Source organism: Vicugna pacos, chromosome 23 (genome assembly GCF_048564905.1).
Source record: "Vicugna pacos chromosome 23, VicPac4, whole genome shotgun sequence".
Lineage (NCBI taxonomy): Eukaryota > Metazoa > Chordata > Mammalia > Artiodactyla > Camelidae > Vicugna > Vicugna pacos.
This window is the reverse complement of record NC_133009.1, coordinates 35203322-35224350: the sequence shown is the minus strand read 5'-3', so window position 1 is coordinate 35224350 and position 21029 is coordinate 35203322. Positions and strand designations below refer to the sequence as shown.

The 21029-nt window shown below is 42.3% G+C and overlaps 1 protein-coding gene across 11 annotated transcripts in view; it reads left to right on the top strand.

The window, feature by feature from the left end:
• DENND1B (DENN domain containing 1B) overlaps positions 1 to 21029 on the top strand; it is a 208350-nt gene that overhangs the window by 144720 nt on the left and 42601 nt on the right. For all 11 annotated transcript variants that reach the window (XM_015247064.3, XM_072948774.1, XM_072948769.1 and 8 more), the window contains 2 exons: positions 7193 to 7318; positions 16002 to 16103. In XM_015247064.3, the coding sequence (XP_015102550.1) occupies positions 7193 to 7318; positions 16002 to 16103 (228 nt within the window). The remainder of the gene's footprint in view (positions 1 to 7192; positions 7319 to 16001; positions 16104 to 21029) is intronic.

Genomic DNA, 21029 nt, shown 5'->3' with positions numbered 1-21029 from the left:
CGCACTGAGTGTGACACATGTTTAATTACTGCAACGTTGGGAAGATCTTATAAAATGCAACCCTCTGAAACACTGTGCATCTTACAGTGAGGCTCTCAAGTATCACACCAAGGACGCGGTTAATGGTTTTACTGTGATATGAAAAGGAGAAAGATACGGATCGCTCGGATTCACTAAAAATCATCACAAGCCCAAAGAACTAGAGGAAGAAAAACCCCCAAACTCTGATTTTTAGATAGCTGCATTCGAGTGAGCTAAGTAATTTGGAATAAATTTCAGAAAGTAATTGGCTTTTTCAGAGAATTATTAAAGTCAACTTAAAAATTCAAGTATATAAACAAATTTAACTCTTACAAGCAAGCACATAAGTCAATAAGTATGTTTAACTCATTGGCTGTTTCCTCTAATCTAACATGAAGGTTTAATGTTAAATTGTCATAGTATATGTTACAAAGGAAAAAAAAGACCCCAGAGAATATTGTATCAGTCCCGGGTTTGCCACAGCTCTGCTAAAATCCTCATCGTGTTCAGCAGTGCACGATGTCCCCAGCAGGTTTCTAGAGTGCCCAGGTTAGAAGGGTAACACGCCTTCACTCAGGTGCTGGGGTCATTTAGAGAAGCCCGTTTGTTGTTGTTTACTAGAGTGGACTCCAGGAGACACGTCCTGCTCTCAGTTTGCCCCCGGGGGATGCGGGCATCTGGGTGGCTCTTCCCCTCCACGCAGCCTGGCGCCGGGCGGAGCCGGGGCGGGCACTCAGTCCTTGGCCTGGAAGAGCAGTGTGATCACATTTCTTTTTATCTTTTGTAATGGAGGCTGCTTTTAAAGGCCCTGTTTAGAGTTAACTTCCTAGAATGCTTTATAAGGGAATTTCCATCTGACTTTCGAAGTAATGAAAGGAAGAACCCGGAAGCAGGCTTAATGGGCACCTCTTGGGCTCCAAGTGCGACTTGTTATTTCCTTTCCCTGGAGGCGAGGCCGGGTTGCGGTGGCGGCCCCTGGCCCCTGCACGTGACCCGAGGGTCCGTGGGAGTCTCCGCTCTCCTCAACACTTATTCCCAGAGATGGGATTGTTTACAAGAAGGCTTTCTGTTTGTAAGTAAATTAGTAACAGATTCTGCTGTTTTTTGAAATGCAAACTTTAAATACAAAAGCAAAACAAAACGGAAATTTAAAAAACTCAAATTTTGATTATATTGGGCCTCCAAACATTTAAAAGATCTTCGTGCTCTTCTGTGGGCTGCGTGGGAGACCGAGCCTCCCGCTGCAGAGAGACCCTCCGTGGGGCCTCCCAGTGTCTCTGCACCTTGGCCAGTTTAAAGCTGATTTATAGTTTGTTACTCAGTAATTTTAAGTGCTCATGAATTTCCTTGGCTTCCTCATGGCTTTTCATTTCCACCTAAATTACCTGGTCTTTCCCCTAATGTCTTTTTTCCCCACAGCATCTTAATAATGTACTTCTCTCTCTTCGTACTGTTAACGTGTGCATGTATTTTAATGTAAAGACCTGATTTTGGCTTTAAAATTATTTAAAACTGTCCTTCTTGTTTTTTAAGTTCTTGACTTTTCCATATTTGAGAGACTTTTTTGTGTGCATGATACTCTATTGTGAGCATTGCCACGATACCAGTTCCCAAGTCTTGCTTATACCTAATGACTTGGTGAACTTCTGAATGAATTATGTTCCTAGACACCATCACAGTTAGTCTGATCCAGTTAACAGGAGACATTGGTGTACCTCAGACAGGTTGTTAATTTGTTCATTCATTCATTCATCAAATATTGACCAAGCACCTACTATGTGCTGGATTGTGCTAGGAACGGAGTAAACAGGAAAAAACATACACGTTGCTGTCCTGGAACTCATATCCCGTTAGTCTGAAGCCAACCACGTGGCCACACCAAGTCACAGGTGTTGCTGGGAGATGGCTGGGTTAACCCAGCCCGGTTAACCAAGCACCAGTCAAAACTTAGGATTTCTGTTACCAAAGAGAGAGAGAGTGGTAGACTGACAGCTATCTCTGCCAGTAATGAGCTGAAATGAAGATAATTTTGGCCAAGCTGAGATACCATTCTTACCAGTCTACACTCAGATCTGCCTTTTATGGTTCAGCCAAGGTCAACATGTCAAAACATCTGTTTGCAGAGTTGTCCTGAATGGTGAGGATGAGTAAGCCATGGAAGGTGGGAAGAGGAGGAACAGCAGATACAAAGGTCCTGCTTGGCAGGAAGTGGAAAGAAGCCCTGAATCTCTGTAGTCAGATGAACAAAAGAGAGGCTTACGCCAGGCGAGGTGGTGCAGACAGGCAGGCGTGAGATTGTAAAAGAGCTGTGGTCTCGTTGAGGACCTTTGGACTCCATTGGAAACTCATTGGAGATTTTGAGCAGAGGAATAGCAGCGTGATCCAGTTTGACTTCTAAAACTGTCATCTTGGGTTCTGGGTCCTGACGACCACTGGGTCTAACGAAGCAGAAATGAAGCAGGAGGGTCAGTCAGGGGACTGTCTGAGGTGTCTAGGTGAGAGCTGAGAGCTGCTTGCACTTGATGGTGGCAGGGATCTGGAGGAAAGTGGACAGATTTGAAATCTCTGTCAGAGGTCGAACTGATGGGGCTTGCTGATGTCCAGCTTGTGGAAGATGAGACAGGGTGACGTGCAGAGGACGTGGATGAGTGGGCATGATACCGGTATTAGAGACGCTGGCAGGACACTGGGCCTGAGGTGCAGTCAGAGCGGTTTTGAGTGTCTTCGTTTTCGGATGCCTCTGGAGGGGAAAGAGCTGTAGATGACACCGTATTTGTTAGGTTTTGATGGGTAATTTAGGCAAAGAAACCATGTCATGATACCCTCTGTGAGTGAATCATATGTTTTTCATTTAATAAATGTTAAAGGTTACTGCTTTAATCCTTAAATAGAAGCATGCTAGAAAATTATATTAAGAGGGAAGGGTTAATTTTGTTTCTTAAGAAATTGAACATTAGAAGAAGATTAAAGAAGTGTAGGGATTTAATATCTGATTCATATGATAACCATAACATGTTTCATGGAAGAATGAAAGATTTTAACTTTGTGACTTCTTTCTAGAGCAGATAATTACTTGAAGCAGTAACTTTTCTAAATGTAGGATGTTTCTAGAGTACAGCTTAGTTATGTGAAAGGATATTGAAAAGCATCACAGAGGTGTTTCAGGTCATACAAGTTATGCAGATATTTCTGAACATTTATTTTTACCTTCTGTTCTTTACTGTGGGGTTTCTCTTTGTGATCCTAAAAAATAAAATTAAAATTTCTAAGCTATAGTGGGCAATTTATTTTTCCTGAAAAGACACATCTAAAAATCAAGTGAGAGGAAAATCAGTTACTTCTCTGAAAACTCAGCTCCTTTGTGTACCCTCCCTCCCTAACCCCCGGTCGGCATAATTGCTTCATTACTGAGGCTGTGTGCACGTGGCTGGCAGTCTTTTAATTTATACCTGTTTGCTGTGTTTACTCATGTAATTCCCTCCTTTTATTCAGAGTCACTTGGTGCCAAGAGGGTAAAAGTGGAGAATCGGTAGCAATATAACTCGTGTTGCAGTGAACTCCCGCTGCGCTCAGACGCAGGGTCTAGTCCCCCCCCCCGTGGACGGCTGCTTACAACCTGAATCCTCATTGTATGAAAGGAATTTGAACGTTTGATAAGAGCAATGAAATGATATTTGTTCTGAAGTTTCTGTTCACTGTTTAACTTTTTTGGGGGTCTAGTAGGGTGCCTAATTAGACTTAAAAAATAGCTTACTTACAGGCTAAAGAACGTCATAGTAAAATAAAATGTCAGTTTTGAAGTAATCTTTAGCCATTGGAGATTGAAGCTTATTTTCTTAAGAATAAAAAGAGAAAACAGTTGATACTGTATGATAGGATTGTGTGATGATAGCCATGTGACCAAGGTTTCCGATGCCTTTCTGAATTCAGCTGTATGTGAGTATGAACTTCAGGATCTCAGAGGAAGAGGTACACTTACTCCATAACTGAACTGGGAAGTTTGGAAATTAAAGCAGCAAATGCTGTTTCCCCAGACCAAGTATTTAAAAAGTGTGGAAGAGACAGCACCATTCTTACAGATAAAAACTGCTAAAAGCTAATTAGCACTGCAAAGGGCAGTGGTAACTGGTGATAATTTGCTCTGGTGATCTGAAAGACAGGAAAATGCCAAGGTTGACACAGGCGTTGTCTATCAGAGCCATATCCTTAGATCCAGAGCTATTAAAAACGTCTCATTTTTTACAGGCCATTTTTGAGCACTCGTGGTGCATAGACAAACGGCTCACTCACTTGCCCTTCTGGTTTCCGAAAAACAGGAACCACCTCAGATCTACTGCCAGTCGAAGCCTGCCTAGAGTAGGTCAAGGGAAAACTCTTCATGCTGTTTGTAAAGGCTGAAATGACTTAGAAACAGGCAAAGGGAAAATGTAACCCTATTCCTCGCTAGGCAGTTCTTTAGCCTGTGTGGAGTGAGACAGGATGCTTGTGCGGGTTAGGGCTGTCCAGCAGAAATGCAGCGTGAGCCGCGCCTGCAGTTAAAAACTTGCTAGTAATCATGTTAAAAGATAAAAAGAAATAGGTGAAACGAATTTTTAATAATATGTTTTGTTTAACCCAGTATGTTCAAAGTACTCTCATCATGTAATCAATAAAAATTAGGCATTTTAGCTTTTTTATAGTACTGAGTCTTCAAAGTCCCGTGTATTTTTCACGCTAACACAAGTCTCAGTTCGGACGAGTCGCGTTCCCCGCGCTTGCGTGTGCGGTGGCTGCCGTGTTAGACAGCGAGTTGTGGAGCAGGGCTTTTCCTTTCCTTCCCGTTTTCCGCAGAGCTCTTGAGGGAACTCAGGACTCATCACTCACCAATTTTGGAAGTGAAGGCTACCTATTTATGACTTGGTTAGGAAAGGCTTGTGCCAGGGTGATTAATATCCTGGATAACTTGCACAGCCGTCAAGCAGTCCGGGGCTTGGGGTGGCAGAGGCTGCGGGGTGGTCTGACTTGCCTCCAGTCTCTGTGAGCATGTGGCATGACCGTCCCAGGGCTTCTTGATTTGTGGGGGACTGAACTGTCGATTTCGGGTTTTGTAGGAAAATAGCACTCAGAGGCATTTTCTTCTGCAGAGCTACAAGGCATGCCGTTTTGAAACGTATTTTCTTATTTTCTAAAGCAAAACGAAAAAATGAGCCAGTCATTTACTTTTTATAGTACTTTGAAAGACTGGAATCATATTCTTTCCCCCATAAGCCTTTTTTGGGGGCAGTAATGAAATACATGTATTGACTTTCATTCCTATTGGGTTTTCTTTAAAGGCACTTGAAACTTAAAATAGCAGGATTTAGGATAACGGGCATTAAGGCAGAAGATTCGTTTTTACATCCTTTAGCTGCGTTTATTTTTGAATATGTGGGTTACGTAAAAATGTGCGTTTATTGAGGTTAGATTTTAATAATAAAAAGTTCCTCTTAAATGAACCCTGGTTTATGCACTTTGTGGGCTAAATGAATTAGGCTCTAAACTTTTATCTGAATCTGCGGAGCTTGGATATAAATTGAAAAGATCACAGCTGTGCGGAAAGACCTATACTGCAGAGGCCTTTCTGCATAGATTATGAACATCATAACTCAATAATTTTTTTCAAAACTATGGTTATAATTGGACCCAATGGGGGTCTCTTTCTTTGATCAGATCACAGTAACTGTGACTTTACACTGGAAAATGTCACTACCGTGAAGGTTTGTCACCTGTAGAGCTGGCCCTTCCTCTGGTGCTGTGCTCACTTCTCATTAGCATTACTCGAAGTTCAGTTGTTAATTAGGTTGACACTTCAATTACAGTCTTCATCTACAAGAGAAGTCAGGACTGCCTGTGTAAAGAAGTAGACATATTTCTTCTTGCATGTCTATGTAAAGGAGAAATGACCTTATTTTGTTGTTTGGTAGTGTAAGGATGAGACCATGCTCTGATAAGGGGCCATTCCACCCAGAATTTGTCCCATCAGTTTTTTTCTTAAGAAAAAAGAACTTTTACATGACTTCATATCCCCATGTAAAGCATTGATAAGGAATGTATATGAGCATTGATAGTATTTTTTAAGTATACAGAGGGTAGTTTTTTTATTATGTGTGAAAGGAATTGGTTAAATGACTTGGATGCATAGGAACATATCACATCACCTCCCCCTTAAAAATAAGAGTTATACTTCGGGAGTCTGATGACATTTAGAAAATATTCATCTAAGTAAAATCTATCCATAAATAATACGCGTTCTCTAAAGTACACGGAACCTGAAGTTAAAGGATGGAAATGTATGAAAAAGTATAACAAATTTAGGTGCCTTTTAAAATTATGCAGATTCCTAGATAATAAGTTTTTCTTTAATTTAAAAACATTAACGTATTAATATGAGTACTGGTTCATAAAGCAATAACATTGATTTCAAATCCTGCATGTGGTTGTGGGAAAAACTGGACAGAACTGGATTGAAATCTCAGTTTTTCCACTTAGTAGCACGTATTGAAGGCAAATTGATTCACATGTTTGAGCCCCTATTTCTTCATTTGTAAACATGAGTACCTTTCGTGGAGACTGGAGATGAGATGGGGCAGTGTGTGAGTGCAGAACGCAATTCTCTGCCCTTGGTAGGTTCTCTGTACCTTAACCTCTCTCCCCTCTTCTCCCCTAATAATGGTGAAAACTATTCCAACAAATGATGGGAAAATTGCATATACAAATGAGGCTTCCAAAAGTAAAATTAAATAGTAAGTGATCCTGGAGGACCTGTAACGAATAACCTTACGTAGCAGAAATGAACGACACCCAGCCGGCTTCATCCCAAAACAAGGAGACGCGTGTTGTAATTGCTAAAAATCTGCGGGAAGGTGGCTCCCAAGCAGTTTACTGTAAAATAATTAAAGCTTATTTATGTCAAGAGGCCTTGGGAAAAAAGAGAGCATAAACCAATTTGCATTAGCACATTACCGTGGGCCCCTGCCTTCCTTTCAATTAACAGAGCAGCAGGTGCCCTCCGCGGAGGCAGAGATAAGCTCCCAGGGAGGAGGATGAGGTTCGGGCTGACCTGCAGACACTGCGGTGTGCCTCCTGATTGGGTTCGTACCTCGCTGTACCAATTTCCGAGGTGTTAATTTAACTGTTCCTCTCCGTCACGCAGGTCTCGGCCCTGAAAAACAAACTGAAGAAGCAGTCCACAGCTACGGGAGATGGAGTGGCCAGGGCCTTCCTCAGGGCTCAGGCTGCTTTGTTTGGATCCTACAGAGATGCACTGAGATACAAACCTGTAAGCGCTCTATTTCATCACTTCTTGAGTTTGCTTTTTGTGATTCTTTGGAATGGGCAGAGAAAGAAGCGGCTTAATATCACACCCTTTAAAAAGTATCATGAAGATTTTTAAAATCCCACGTAATATGCTGTGAAACATTACCTTGCATCTCCAGTTTCTTGACTCCTGGTTTGAGTTCTTTCAAGCAATCTTCAGTTAGTGTTTCCCATATTCTTTCCCATATCACCTTGTTTGTGGTGCTAAAGTTGGAATACTTACCTCTTCACTAATTAATGAATGGCGCTAATGCATTTTAGAGTAACTCTGCTCAATCTTGTTAAGGTTGTTAAGAAATTAGCCAGATGATTGGGTTTATTAGATTAGAGTTTAGAAATGACAAATGTAACACAGAAGTTTAAAAACATTAGCAATCGAAAATTTTGCAGTATTTGGACATTTATTGTCTTGCTAATTCATAAGCCTTTTCTAAGTGGGCTTGTCTAAGGAGCATATCCTAGCTCATCTTGCCATTGCTTTTTTGTTTTAATACCCCCCAAATGATTATTACGTAGAATTGTAGCCAAGTAGTTAGATAGTCCAGAAAGGTATAAATCAAAATATATTTGTTTCTCTCTCTGAACTGCTGGTAAAGTATGTGAGTCTGATTTTATGAAGGTGATTCCAAGGCCCTTTCATGACCAGATGAATAAGTTGCAATGGATTAAAAATACTGAATTAGTAATAAGTCTTAAGGCCTGTTATCACATGGGGATTTCATCACCAGTGAGCTGTGTGACCCCAGCCCGTCTCCTTAGTCTCGAGGCGTCCGTCTTCTACTTTGTGAAAGGAGAACTCTCGTACCTTCCCTGTCTGCCTCTCAGGATTGCTTTGAGTCCTGCCGTAAACTGTGGAGCGCTGAGTACGTGTGAACGGGTGAGACGCTTTCTAAACTGACTTCCATATCAGCAGCTCCCTCCCAGTGGCTTCTCTTCTGTTGCTGAGGAGTAATGAGCTATCAGGACAAACCCTCAGACTGACGGGCTCCTGTCTCTAGAAAAGTACACATGTCTAATCTGCATGCTGATCTTTTTGAAACGTGTACATTTAAAAAACATGATCTGGAACTCGTAGGACTGCACATAGTATGCGTTTCTCACATGGGGGAGTCTCCAAAAATTTTTACAGTTACAGGGTCTCATTCTTTGAAAGACTGGAAACCAGTCACCCATCCTGCAGTAGGTCATAGTCATCAAAGCTGTTGAACGTCCATTGAAACAAGAATGAGTCTGAAAGACAAAATCAGTGATTGATTTTAGTTACCAAATTTTGAGGAAGAGAGGTTGGTTTTAAGTGTACAGTACAGGAAGAAAGTTTAAAGTATCACTTTGCTTGAATTTTGCCACATTTAAATAATTGTTGACTTTATTGGCTACCTTTTTCTTTCCCTTTTTAAATTTGCAAAAGCCTTTCGATTTGGGAAGAGTGTACTGATGGGAAAATTTTTATAAATGATTTAAATGATCGGTGTTAAGTGCCGGTTAAGATTATAAAAATATCCCATCTTTAACATTTATTACTGTAGTTTTTGTGGCTTAATTTTCTCCCTGTTTGAGCTTAATTGAGCAGATAGGAGTGCAAGATTTCAATGACTTTGACTTCTTTTTAAACATCTTTCAGAGCCAGAGTCTCAGTCTCTGTGGGAAAAGATATAATTTTGTCAGAGACTAGCTCTCCTGTTTGTTGCTCACATCTTATCAATGTATTGGCTAACTTACTTACATTTTTCCTTTTTGTGCTTGATGTTTTCTTCTTCCTTTTTGACTGCTGGTCCTTTCTGGGAGTTAGGGCACAGTACTTTCGTCCCGTATGCATCCATGTTTCTTTTGACTCAGCTTTGAATGAAAGCTCAAGTTTTAAAAAGTTTACTGAATGTATTTAGACATTTTTTCTATATATTTTCAAAATAAATCATTTTGAAGGAGAATTATTTATGTATTGTATATAAAATATATTGTAGACAAAACATGCTGCTGTTTTAGGCGTGATCTTTGCAGATTACCCTGATTCTTCTTTACTGACAGCACGTTTACTTTTTGTTTCGTGCACTCTTTTTGGACGTTTATCTAGTAGACATGTATCTTTGATGTGTTTTCTAATTGATCTGGAGGAAGGAAGCCAAGTTTAGAAGTCGTGATGATTTCGTGGTTTTGTCTCTTTTCCCCATGAGTGCACAAGTGTCGCATCCCGTAGCTCCTGGACGACGGCTGGAAGGGGCAGGGCTACAAAGTAGCTTTAAATTATACGAATTTTTTAACTAGACATTACTTTTCAACATGTCATGATTGTTTAGACACGTATAAAAATGAGCCACTGCTTCCCTGCGTTTGACAGAACTGCACCTGTCGGTGAGGTCTGTGACGGACCAGCCCCAGGGCCCTCCCTCCTCCTGCCAGGCAGGGCCCTTACGATGGGCAGGCCGTCCGTCTGCTTTTACTTTTTTTCCTAATCTTTGACCTCAATTTAGAGAATTCTGCCGGAGGCTCCAAATGCCCAGGCTCCCCAGGCTCCCAGACCCTTGGTTCGCGTGTTCTTTCTTCCTGGCCGTGCTCTTATCGTTCTGGCTTCAGCGGCATCTGGTCTCTCCCTGGTCTTTGAGGCTGTAGTTCATACAGACCCCTTCTTTCTATGGATTGATTAGGTTTACTTCCTTTAACACATTCCTCTTCCTTTTTTATATGTTATTTATTATAGTTCTTATGTTATTATTTTTGCTGATGTTAATGATTTATCCACTGTTATTAAAACGATAAAAACAATTAATAACAATAACAACTGGAAGCCCACTGGGTACCAGGCACTGAGGGGCCCTTTAAATAAACTCTCTCATTTGATCTTTACAAGCCTTCAAAATATTACCCTTTTCATTTTAAGGACAAGAAAACTGATGCTTATAGACTTTTAAAAACTTGAATAAGTTTCCCAGCTAGTGACCTGTGGGGTCTGGGTCTGGATCCGTTCCGTCCACAGGCCTGCTCTTGCTCTGTGTGGAGTGGTCCCCCTCCATTCAGCCCTGTTGGCCTATCACATGCTCCTTGAGGTAAGTGTTCTGGACATGCATGTCTTCTAAATGAAGATGCAGGAAGTCACGCAGTGTATGTTTATGTACAGACTGACCAAACGATACAAAATCTTAGGAACTCTCTCAAAAGGAGCACCTGGTGTAGACGTCTCACCGTGTGTGTGTAAACTGGGGAGGCTGTTGTTCCTGCTGTAAGTTCCACGCGTAGCTTTGTCTCCTGGGGTGACCGCCACCACTCAGACCACTGCCCTCTTCTGTCCGGTCCCCTGTGGTGGCACCGGGGAGCCAGTCGGATGTCGACTGGGAGGGAAGCCCCTCAGGATGATCTGAATATTCATTTTCAAATACACCTGCTAAATACTGCCGAAGAGTAACTTATTTTATAAAATAAGCACTTAGGACGTCTGAGTGGCCACTCCTAACACGCTGCTTTTCTCATAGTGCCCAGTCTACACTCTCTGAGTGACACGCCGGCACGACTGACAAATCAGTTGTACCTGCTCGTAATTACAGAGAAAATGACAAAACTCCTTAAAGTTTCTGGAAAGTGATTTAAATAAAACAATTCTGCTGCTTTTGGATTTTAGCCAGCAGCAAGTTAGCTACGTTTTAAAAATTCAAAAATGGAAGATCAAACTAATGTGCTAAATAAATTGAAGGACAGTGATAAGGGTGCAGACCCTGAAACCAGATCGCTTGGGTCTGACTCCTCATTCTGTGACAGTGGACGACTTTCGGCAGGTTACCCTCTTAGTGCTTTAGTTTCCTCACATGTTAAAAAAAAGGGGGGTAATAATACTTCTTGGGTTATTTAGAGGATAAAATGAGTTCATATATGTAAGCTACTTAGAACAGTGCCTGGCATATAGGTAACGCTCTCTGTATTAGCTATGATCATTAAAAATGAAGTAAATTTGGTAAGGAAAATTCCTTTCACATAAACTAAAGTACCCTCCTTGATCCTCGAAAAGATGAACATTGTCATAAACATGAGAGCATTTTTAAATGATTACACTAAATAACTGATAAAGGGGCGTCAGTTGTATCTCTGTCTATCATTTATATCACAAGCTCCGCTTCTAGTGCTAAAAAAAGTTTGAGTTAAAATGTTGCTTAATTTATTCAAAAGCATACACTTTGTTACCCTAAGAGCATGGAAATGATACTTAAATCTATTCCTCTGAGTATTTAGGATACAATGTCATTTGTTTCAAGCGCTCAAGCTTTTCTGGGCTGCCGTGAATCTTGCTAATGGATAAGAAGGGAATTCTTTTTAAAATAAAGATGAGTTAGTCATCAGGGCCGCTGCTGGAGGAGCTGGAGGAGTTGTCTTCCAGAAATTTTTTCGTATTGGATTTCTTTAAAACATTATCAGTAAGTAATATTTTGTGATCAAGTCCAGGCAGTTTAAGTGGAGGATTGACGTTCATAAGTTAAATGGCCATTTACTGAATCTTCACCTTAAAGCTGCCATCTAGCACATTTGTAACTGCCAGCTTGTTAGAGATTTTAAAATCCAAGCTGGAAAGCTTGTTTACTCATCCCTCTCGGTGTGATGGTGACTGAAGCTCACCCGTCACCCGAGCTCGAGTGGATGCCTTTCACTCTGTAGATGGTTTCTACACGAGGGATATCTGCTGTGGATTTGGCATCCTCATGGAACGTGCTTGCCTTTACAGCACTCTCTCGTTTTTATATCAGCAGGGAGGAAATTTTGCTCAGCTTTTTTTAGCGAAAATGTGTAAAAGTTGTGCACCACTGGCACGAGGCAGGAGGGCCGAGGTTGGGGTAGTGAGGGTTCCGTCTTGACATCACTGGTCGTGTGTTTCATAGAATAGAGACTCTTCTTCCTTCAAATCTGGGGAAGAAAAGGTGTATTTTTTTCATAGTATGTGTAACATTGATACATAAATTAATTAATCTTTTAAAGTGTGCAAGTTTGACCAAAGTGCTAAAAACAGCTGTCTAGAAAGATCAATTTCTTTTCCCACCTTAATTTGCAGAATCATAGCCAAATGCAACACTGAAACCTACATTTTTTCAAGACGTATCTGATAACTTTAGGAGAAGTTCATATGTGTACATAAGATGTTTGCTATTAATAATGACTAAAGTTTATGATTTGAATGAGATTTTTCTGTGAATGATTTTCAGCAGTAGGAGAACGTATTCTGTTCGTGGTTCCTCAGCTCTAGGAGTAAACGGGCAGCACCTTCCATAGTCGTAGCAGTGGCACACTTGGAAGAAAAATGCTGTCTAACCCGGAAAAAATCTTTCATTCCTGTTTCCTGTTAGAACCTAAATATATTTTAATATTCCCATGAGAGAGCTGGGAGCAGAATCTCTCAGAGATTTAACAGTTTAAATAAGCCGTCGCTGCGCAGACTTTTTTGCTTAGCTTGTTTACATGCTTACATAACGGTGAGTTTGCACGTTAAGTCCGAACGCATTAGGGGAAAGAGCAAGCAGCGCGCGGACACTTCGGGCTGTGTTGCACCTGTTTGTACGGCAATACTCTTCCTGATGCCGTAACTTTTTTGCACTGTGAACTTTTGCTAAGTCGTGCACCTTAAAGCGTGAAGACTGTCTGTTGTTTTGGACTTTTTTCTTTTTTTTTTTTTGTCAAGTTTCCTGTTCCAGAGGACGATATAGAACCTGAGACGTAGCCCTTCTTAAAGACAGTCTAACCTCTTCCAGTCCTCCTTCCCTCTGGGACTGTCTGTCGCTTGCTCCGTTGGCCACTAGGCCTCAGCCGGCCTTCCATTGCCTCGCTGTGGTGCTGCCACTGATCCGTGCCGTCTCCAGACTCACCCGCCACTTCCTGTCCACATGCCTTTTCCATGTCGGTGTTGTGAAGCTTCCGTTTGTTTTCAAAACCAGCTCCCGCTCCCGCGGTGGAGCCACGGTTGCCCCCATGTTAAACCTTCCATCCTGCAGGCGTGCGCTGCGGATTTACGGGCAGCACTGGGCATAAAGCCTCCTCCCTTGGAAACGGACAGTTTCTGAGAAGCACTCAGTCCTAATCCCAGCCTGTAATCAGATCCTCAGTAAATCAGAAGAGCCTCAGCAGAGTTCCTTCTCACCACGCCCTTCAGCTCGCCTGGGACTTACAGGGACTCGCGTGGGGAGTCGTTTACTGTCTGCCTCCTAGGACACACCCCCAGGGTGGCAGTGATTGAGATTCTTGTGTGTTAATATAGAAAGCTTGACAGCGTTGTTAATCCAGACTTACTTTCCCCTGAGAGAAGATTCTAAGATGTGTCTTCCTCATTATCATTAAGACTCGTAGTGAACAAACTGTCAGTTGTAGGAGGTTCATTGGAAGCTCTGAGCATGACTGGTGCCATCAAAAATGGGTGGACAGCAAATCTGAGCTTTCTCCTTGCTCCTTCTCTTGAAAGATGGCGGCAATTGCTGGTAGATTAATGAGGGCAGGGTAGTTCTCATTGGCTAGCGACTAAGTTATGCCTGACCCTTGAGAGAGCACAGGTCGACTTAGCTCCCCTCCCCCTCCCTTGCCTGGACACCCTCTGCCCCTGCCCTCCCCGCCCTCCAGCCAGAAGATACTCCTGCTCGGAACAGGACGTCTGAAGTGTTCAGTTGGAGATAGAACTTTTTTTTTTAATTGAAGTATGGTCAGTTTAGTAGGCTGTGTCAGTTTCTGGTGTACAGCACGGTGCTTCAGTCATACATGAACATGCGTATATTCGTTTTCATGCTCTTTTTCACCATAGGTTACTATAAGATACTGAATTTAGTTCCCTGTGCTGTACAGAAGGAACTTGTTGTTTATCTGTTTGATATATACATTAGTTAGTACCTGCAAATCTTGAGCCCCCAGTTTATCCCTTCCCACCCCTTCTCCCTCTGGTAACCGTGAGTTTGTGTTTGAATCCAACACTGTTCTGCAGTGTTAACGACAACTTTTAGACAAATCATGGTGGTAATAAAATCTCTCTCACACGTCTGGGGAAAAATCTATCAAAAAAAAGCTAAAATTTTCAGTCGTACTGATTTCTTTGTCATAGCAGTGATGTAGTTGGAACTGCCGTTAGAGGCAGTGATTTTGTTTATTTTTAAAATCTGTATTTGCTTTTGAGAAGCCAACGTGTCATATGGAGCAACACTTAAACTCACTTGCTGTTTCGCTTATTCACTTATAAAGTGTTCGTTGGGCTCCCAGTGTAACCGGGTGTATTGCTGATACAAAACAACAGATCTTTACCTTTAATGGATTTGCTTGTTTGTTGTTTTCTCCCCATCAGATTGTAAGTTCTGTGATAGTGGCAAATAAGGTATGTTTTTGATTATCCAAAGTATATTTCTGTAAATTAATCCAATTTTTAAAATAGGTATTTAAAAGTCATTCTAAAGCACTTAAGAGTGGCAACAGTCAATACGAAAGTGTGTGATGTTAGTTTTGTTATGGCTCATTGGCTTCTGGCTGGTGGTATAGGTGACACCAATTAGCAAATTATCTAATTATCTTCTCTAATACTTTATTTGCATTTTATTTTCTCTCTTCTACAGCAAGCTGTCCAAGAGGACTTTTTGTGATGAAGGAAATACTCTGTATCTGTGCTGTCTGATTCAGGAGCCACTAGGCACTTGTGGCCACTGAGTATTTCAAATGTGGCTGGTGTGACTGAGGAACTGAATTTAGCTTTAATTTTAATACATTTAAATTTAAATAGCTCCATGGGACTAATGGCTGCCGCGTGGAACAGTGTGGTTCTGTGGTGTCTTTAACTTCCATCAGACAGTGATTTGCTTGGATTACAGAGATTTGGTCGTTTTACTCTGTTCATGCAGGAACCAGTTTTCAGAATTTTCCTTAAAACTACCTAGAATCAAGGCATTGATGCTTCCTTAAAATTAAATCATAATCGTTATTTTTCTAAAGTTTCTTTATTAAAGTAGACAAACTCTTTTTTCCTTTTTGCTGCAGTGTAAAGATTGCTACAAGGTCTACTATAAGGACCGAATCATTGTCACTAATCTGTTTTCACTTTGATCGTAAAGTCCAGTCACTTACCTTCATCTGTATCGAATGGGCCAAAGGACCCTTCAGGCTGTTGAGGGAAACAGCAGGTGGCAGGGACCCACCAGTGAGGGACAGGCTCTGAAGTCATGCATGGGATCCACGGGACAAGTGGATCTGTGTTTCGAATTAGAGTCCTTGTTACTTGAAGGAGGAACATCTAACGGGGGCTCAGCCACCACAAGACATTTGCAAAGTGGTGATTACTTAGCAAATAGGATCAATTAAGGCAGATGCCATGTGGGACTTGTCTCAGAAAGTACCCAGTCCGAATTGTATTTGCAATCGCCAAGAGAATGTGATTGACAATTGTTTAATTAATTTAAAAAGAAATGCATAATCATACTATAAATGGCAAAAATCATGCAGTGGTTTTTATAGTAAGACTATTTTCTAATCAGGATGAAATATAATTGTTGGACTTTTTCAGATGTGTGTGCTGCTTTCAATGCTCCCCACACTCCAAGCCCCTCGAAGCTGGTTCTGTCTTGCACTCCCTCGTGAGCCCCATGCTTCTCTTTAGGTGAACAGGTTCTCTCTGCCTTTCTGTTGACATCCTGAAATCCTTTATTTCTCTCCAGGGTGAGCCCATCACCTTTTGCGAGGAGAGTTTTGTAAAGCACCGTTCAAGTGTGATGAAACAGTTCTTGGAAACTGCAGTTAACCTCCAACTTTTTAAGCAGGTAAGAGTGGACCTCTACATTTTGTTCTGTAACGGAAGGGTACAGGAATCTAACAGAAATGTGTAACACGTTTATCACTGTAAAGTGTGTCTAAACTTCATTGTTAAAAAGTTCCTCATCGAAAGCTGTTCAGCCAATGGTCTGAGAGGAGAGGTCCCGCGCCCAGCAGGGCGTCAGTGTGACCGTGTGATGTAAGGCGTCTCAGAAGGGTCGTCCTGGAGGGGTAGACCCGTGTGGCAAATGTGCTGAGTTTTATAGGACCAGAGTAGTCCATCTTGTAAAAACAATTCATAAATAAGGTACTTTTTAAGCGTTGTAAGACTTTTCATAATCACAAATTCAAAGTTCAGAAAAAACCTACAGTCATACTGTGCATCTGGATGTCTGGCTCAGCAAGTATAATTGTGATTTCAAAAAGCAGCAGCTGCACATCAGAAGTCGGGCGGTTTAGATGCCCTGTTTCCTTCCCCCCACTGTGTGGCCACAGCGAGTCTCTTCATCCAGGTTAGTGTCCGTTTAAATAATTTAAAGTAAGTTCTTAACGCTTACTTTTCTTATTCCACATGACAATTTAAGTGTAAAGTTAGCTCTCTGAATTCGGCGTTCAGTGAAGACCTGCGGTGTGTCATCAGCTGTGCGCAGGGCCAGGGCACAGACGTGAATAACAGCTCAGCAGTGCCTTTGAGAAGCTGGTGGGCTGATAGCAGTTCCTTTGGCCAAGAAGAAAGAGACAAGAACTCAAAATAACCTTCAAATTAGATAAGTAAAGAAGTCAGCATGGTGACCAGTCCAACACTGTTTATCTCTGTTCTGAGGGAGCTTTAAAAATGATGTGAGTGAGAAAAATGCTCTGTGGGGGATATACCTGTCTCCCAGCACGGGAAGGTTTACCCTAGGTTTATCCGATACACAGCTTTAAGGAGCAGAAAGAGCCCGGTTTGATGGGTTTCAGGATCAAAGATGTCTTGTGAACTTCCAGGGATGGAGTGGGTTACAGTTGGAGCTCTCGGATCCTCGAGGGCTCCCATATACACTGAAGTAGTTCCCAGGCTGGAACGAGGATCGGGTAATGGTCTGTAAGTGCTGAGTGGTCAGCCACGCGGTGCAGCCCCTCGCCGGTTGTCCAGGGCACACTTGTTGTGTTAAACACTGGTACCCTTTTGTGTTTGTATCCGTCAAGTTCTGCCTCCCACTGTCAAAACTGAGTTGTGCGGATCACATTCTGTGCGGGTCAGGGACTGAACGGCTGGGCAGAATATTTAACTTCCTACTTCCCTCTTATCATGAGAGTCTGTAACTAGAGGCTTATCTTTTGGTCAAGTTCACACGGGGTCATTTTTTTAGGTAGCTACAAAAGGCATGTGTATCTTGGGAGTCAGGTGGTGTGGGTTACACCAGGGCTTTATCACGTCGTAGCTTTTTGTTCGTAAGTATCTGTCTCTTTTTCTACAAAGTAGCAACATCGCCACCTGCCACACAGTTGTGATAAAGTCGATGTGAGTTAACACCTGTGCGCTCTCCCGTGACCGTGCGTGACACTTTGTAGAGCTTGTAAATTTCAGGATCTGCCTCATCCTTAGAGCAATTACGTTAACAAAATATATTCTATGCAGGTTTTTTTAGAAGTATAATTTGGTCAAAAAGCCTAAATGTAAAATATGAAAGTCAAAGTGGAACTGATGGTGTGGACAACTTGGACAGTTTTACATACAATTGACCATGTTCTTGAACTTGATATAATTTTATGAAACTCAAGAAAGTGATACTTAAAGGTATCCCTGAAAGGATTTAAAAGGTTCTGTTGACAGAGTTTCACAACTTCGAAAGGTTAGTAAGTTCCAGCAATCTGCTGTACAAGATAGTATTGTACACTTAAAATGTGTGAAGAGAGTGAATCTCATGCTAATGTTCTTACCACAAACAGAAACGCAAAGAGATACAAGGAAACCTTTGGAGCTGATGGGTATGTCTGTTACCTGGATTGCTGTGGTGGTAGCAGGAGTGTGTACATACGTCCCAGCACACCAAGTTGTCTGCATTAATTATATGCAGTTTTTGGTATAGCAGTCCAACTTCACTAAAGCTTGGGGAAAAAAGGAAAAACAAAATAAGAATCAGTTGGTAAAAACATATCAACATAGATGAATTCTCAAAGGCACTACTGATTTTTCTGAAAGAATAGGAAAATATTTAATAGTACAAATGAGGAGTAGTTATTACTCTGAGTTTGTTGTGATCGACTATGGGTCAAGAACTACCCAGGTCCTCTGTTCATTGGCAGTTCTTATGCATCAAAATTTAGAGCCATGAACTCAGGAGAGACGCATCTAATATAAAGGTAAGAGTTAAAGTCAGCTTTATTTCTGGCAGTGTGGCGGGGAAGGGCCCAGTGCTGACTCAGGTACTGAAACCATCTAAAATGCAGGATTTAGAAGATGGTTTGTGGTGAGGGGACAGGAGACAAAGGCCAGTGCTGACTCTCCAAGCTGAGACGTGTCACAGGAGACTCAGCTCCCATCAACCTGGGAAGACCCAGCATAAAGATAAACAGGAAACAGCGGTGCCCCTCCCCGGCTGTGTCTGTGTCTTGGGGATTGTACATCCGAAGCCGAGTTGGGGGGTGAGGAAAAAGCGCTACTGAGAAGCTTCCACACACCAGCGTGCACGGGAACGTGAAGCCTGAATTAATAACTTCTGACTTGCTCTGACAAAACTCAAGCCAAGGGTAAAGAGATTCTGAACTGTTGGTGCCCCTGGGCTCCAGGCAGAAGCAGGCACTCACCCTCTCTCGAGAACCTTCATCCAGGCATCAAAGAATTCTCCCAGCTAAAGTCCCAAAGACAAGTTTCACTGGTTAAAGTCATTAAACGTCCAGGGAAACAAATCACGAATGAGAACTGGCAGAAATAGCAGACAGGAACTGACTTGCAAAGACTTCAGATACTGGCATTATCAGAAGCAGACTATAAAACAGCTATGGTTAAGATGTCCAAAGAAATAAAAGACAAGCTTTAAAAATGTTCAGGGCATAAAAACTTTAAAGACTGTGAAGCCAATTTTTAAACATACAGCAAATAAACTTCTGGTAAGGAAGCATGTAATCTAAATTCAAAGAAACTGATGGGTTTAATAGCCCATCAGATCTAACTGAAGAGAGACTTGCTGAACCGGAAGATATATCTGAAAAGAAAATTATCCAGAATGTAGTACAGAGAGGTGAAGAGGCAGAAAATGTAAGAGGTATGTGGACATGAAGGGTAGAGTGGAAACGTCTGAAATCCTTAGGTCAGCTCTCAAGGAGCGGCCAGAAGCAGAGGAGCGAGCGCTGAAGGGGCAGGGCCAGGACCAGTGAAACGCAGCGCTGGATAGATGTGGGAGATCCCACATCTCGAAACTGAGGAAACCAGAAGAGACCTTCATTCACACAGCGTAGTCAGCTCTAAGATATTTAATAAAGAGGAAATGTAAGAAAAATAAAAGACGGATTACTTCCAAAGCGCAGCGTACTGACGGGGGACCCCGCCCCAGCCGCGGAGGGCGGCGGACACTGCTGCGCCTCCAGTGCTGAGAAGAGTTCCCAGGGCCCGGCGCCAGCGGACGTGCCCGGCGACAGTGCCGTGGAAGCGTGGCCTGCAGAAATTCAGCTTGCCCTCTGCGCGGCTGTGACGGTGTCTGCTCGGCTGGGCCGCGGCTCCCAGTTACTCAGCTGCTGCCCTGGGTGTTGCTGTGAAGGTGTCTTACATACATAACTTCCACCCTCAGTCATTTGGCTTTAAACAAGGAAGCGTATCCGGGGTAACCTGGGGGGCCCGTCTGAATCAGGTGGGGGCCTCTGAGGTTTTCCTGGAAGAGAGGCTTCCGCCTGTGGACGGCAGCGTCGTCCCTGCCCCGGGGCTGCAGCTGCCACCGTCTCACCTGCTGCCCGTCCTGGGAACTTCAGGCCTGCCTGGCCAGCCTTCATAGTCACGTCAGCTGGTTCCTTGTAATAAATCTCGTGTGTCTGTCTGTCTGTCCGTCTGTTAAATCTCCCGCTAGTTCTGCGTCTGGGTGAGCCCTGACTATGACATTGGCAGGAGAAAGAAATCCTTAAGGAAGTATTTTCAGAAAGCACTTCAGGGAGAAAGTTTTCTCAGATCCAAGATGGAAGGTCTAGATGCAAGAAGGAAGAAGAGCAAAATAAGTGGAAAATACGTGTATTAGATTTAAACGGCATTTACCGCAGGTCAGGCAGCTTCCTCCACACACTCAGGAATCAAATGGTTCCAATTCAGATTCCGAAAAATTCTTGTTTTGATTATGGCAAAAGGGAGGCACTCTTCAGTTCACTTTGGAAGGAAGGCTGGACAGTCTCAATTCTAAAACCTGGGACAGCATGAGAAGGAAACGATACACACAGGCTCACCATGACCACAGGTGCAAAAATTTAAGCAAAAAAATTTGCAGCCGATTCTAACAAGGTATGAACGGTCCTGTTTCACAAGCAGGTTGCCTTTATTTAGAAATTAAATAGGACACCTGTGAATGCGATTCACAACATTAGCTGATTATAGGAGAAAAATCCCTCTCAACAGATGCAAACTTTTCCATAATCCTCATGATAGAAGCCAAAAAAGGGCAAGATTAAAGGCATTTTCAATAAACATCATACATAACATTTAAACACTTAATATTTAAACACAGAAAAGGTGCCACCTGTTCCCTAATGGACTGCTCATACATGTGATTTAGCCAAAAAAGTATAAAACTTTAGAAAGGAAGACACCAAACTGACATTATTTTATTACTTTGAGGATAAAGACAAGTTTCTTAGGACATACAGAAATAGCTAAATAAATATGATTTAATCGAAATGAAGAACTTTCGATCATCAGAAGGCTTCCTGTTTGCAGTACCTGTGAACCACGCCAGAGTTTAGCATCTAGAATA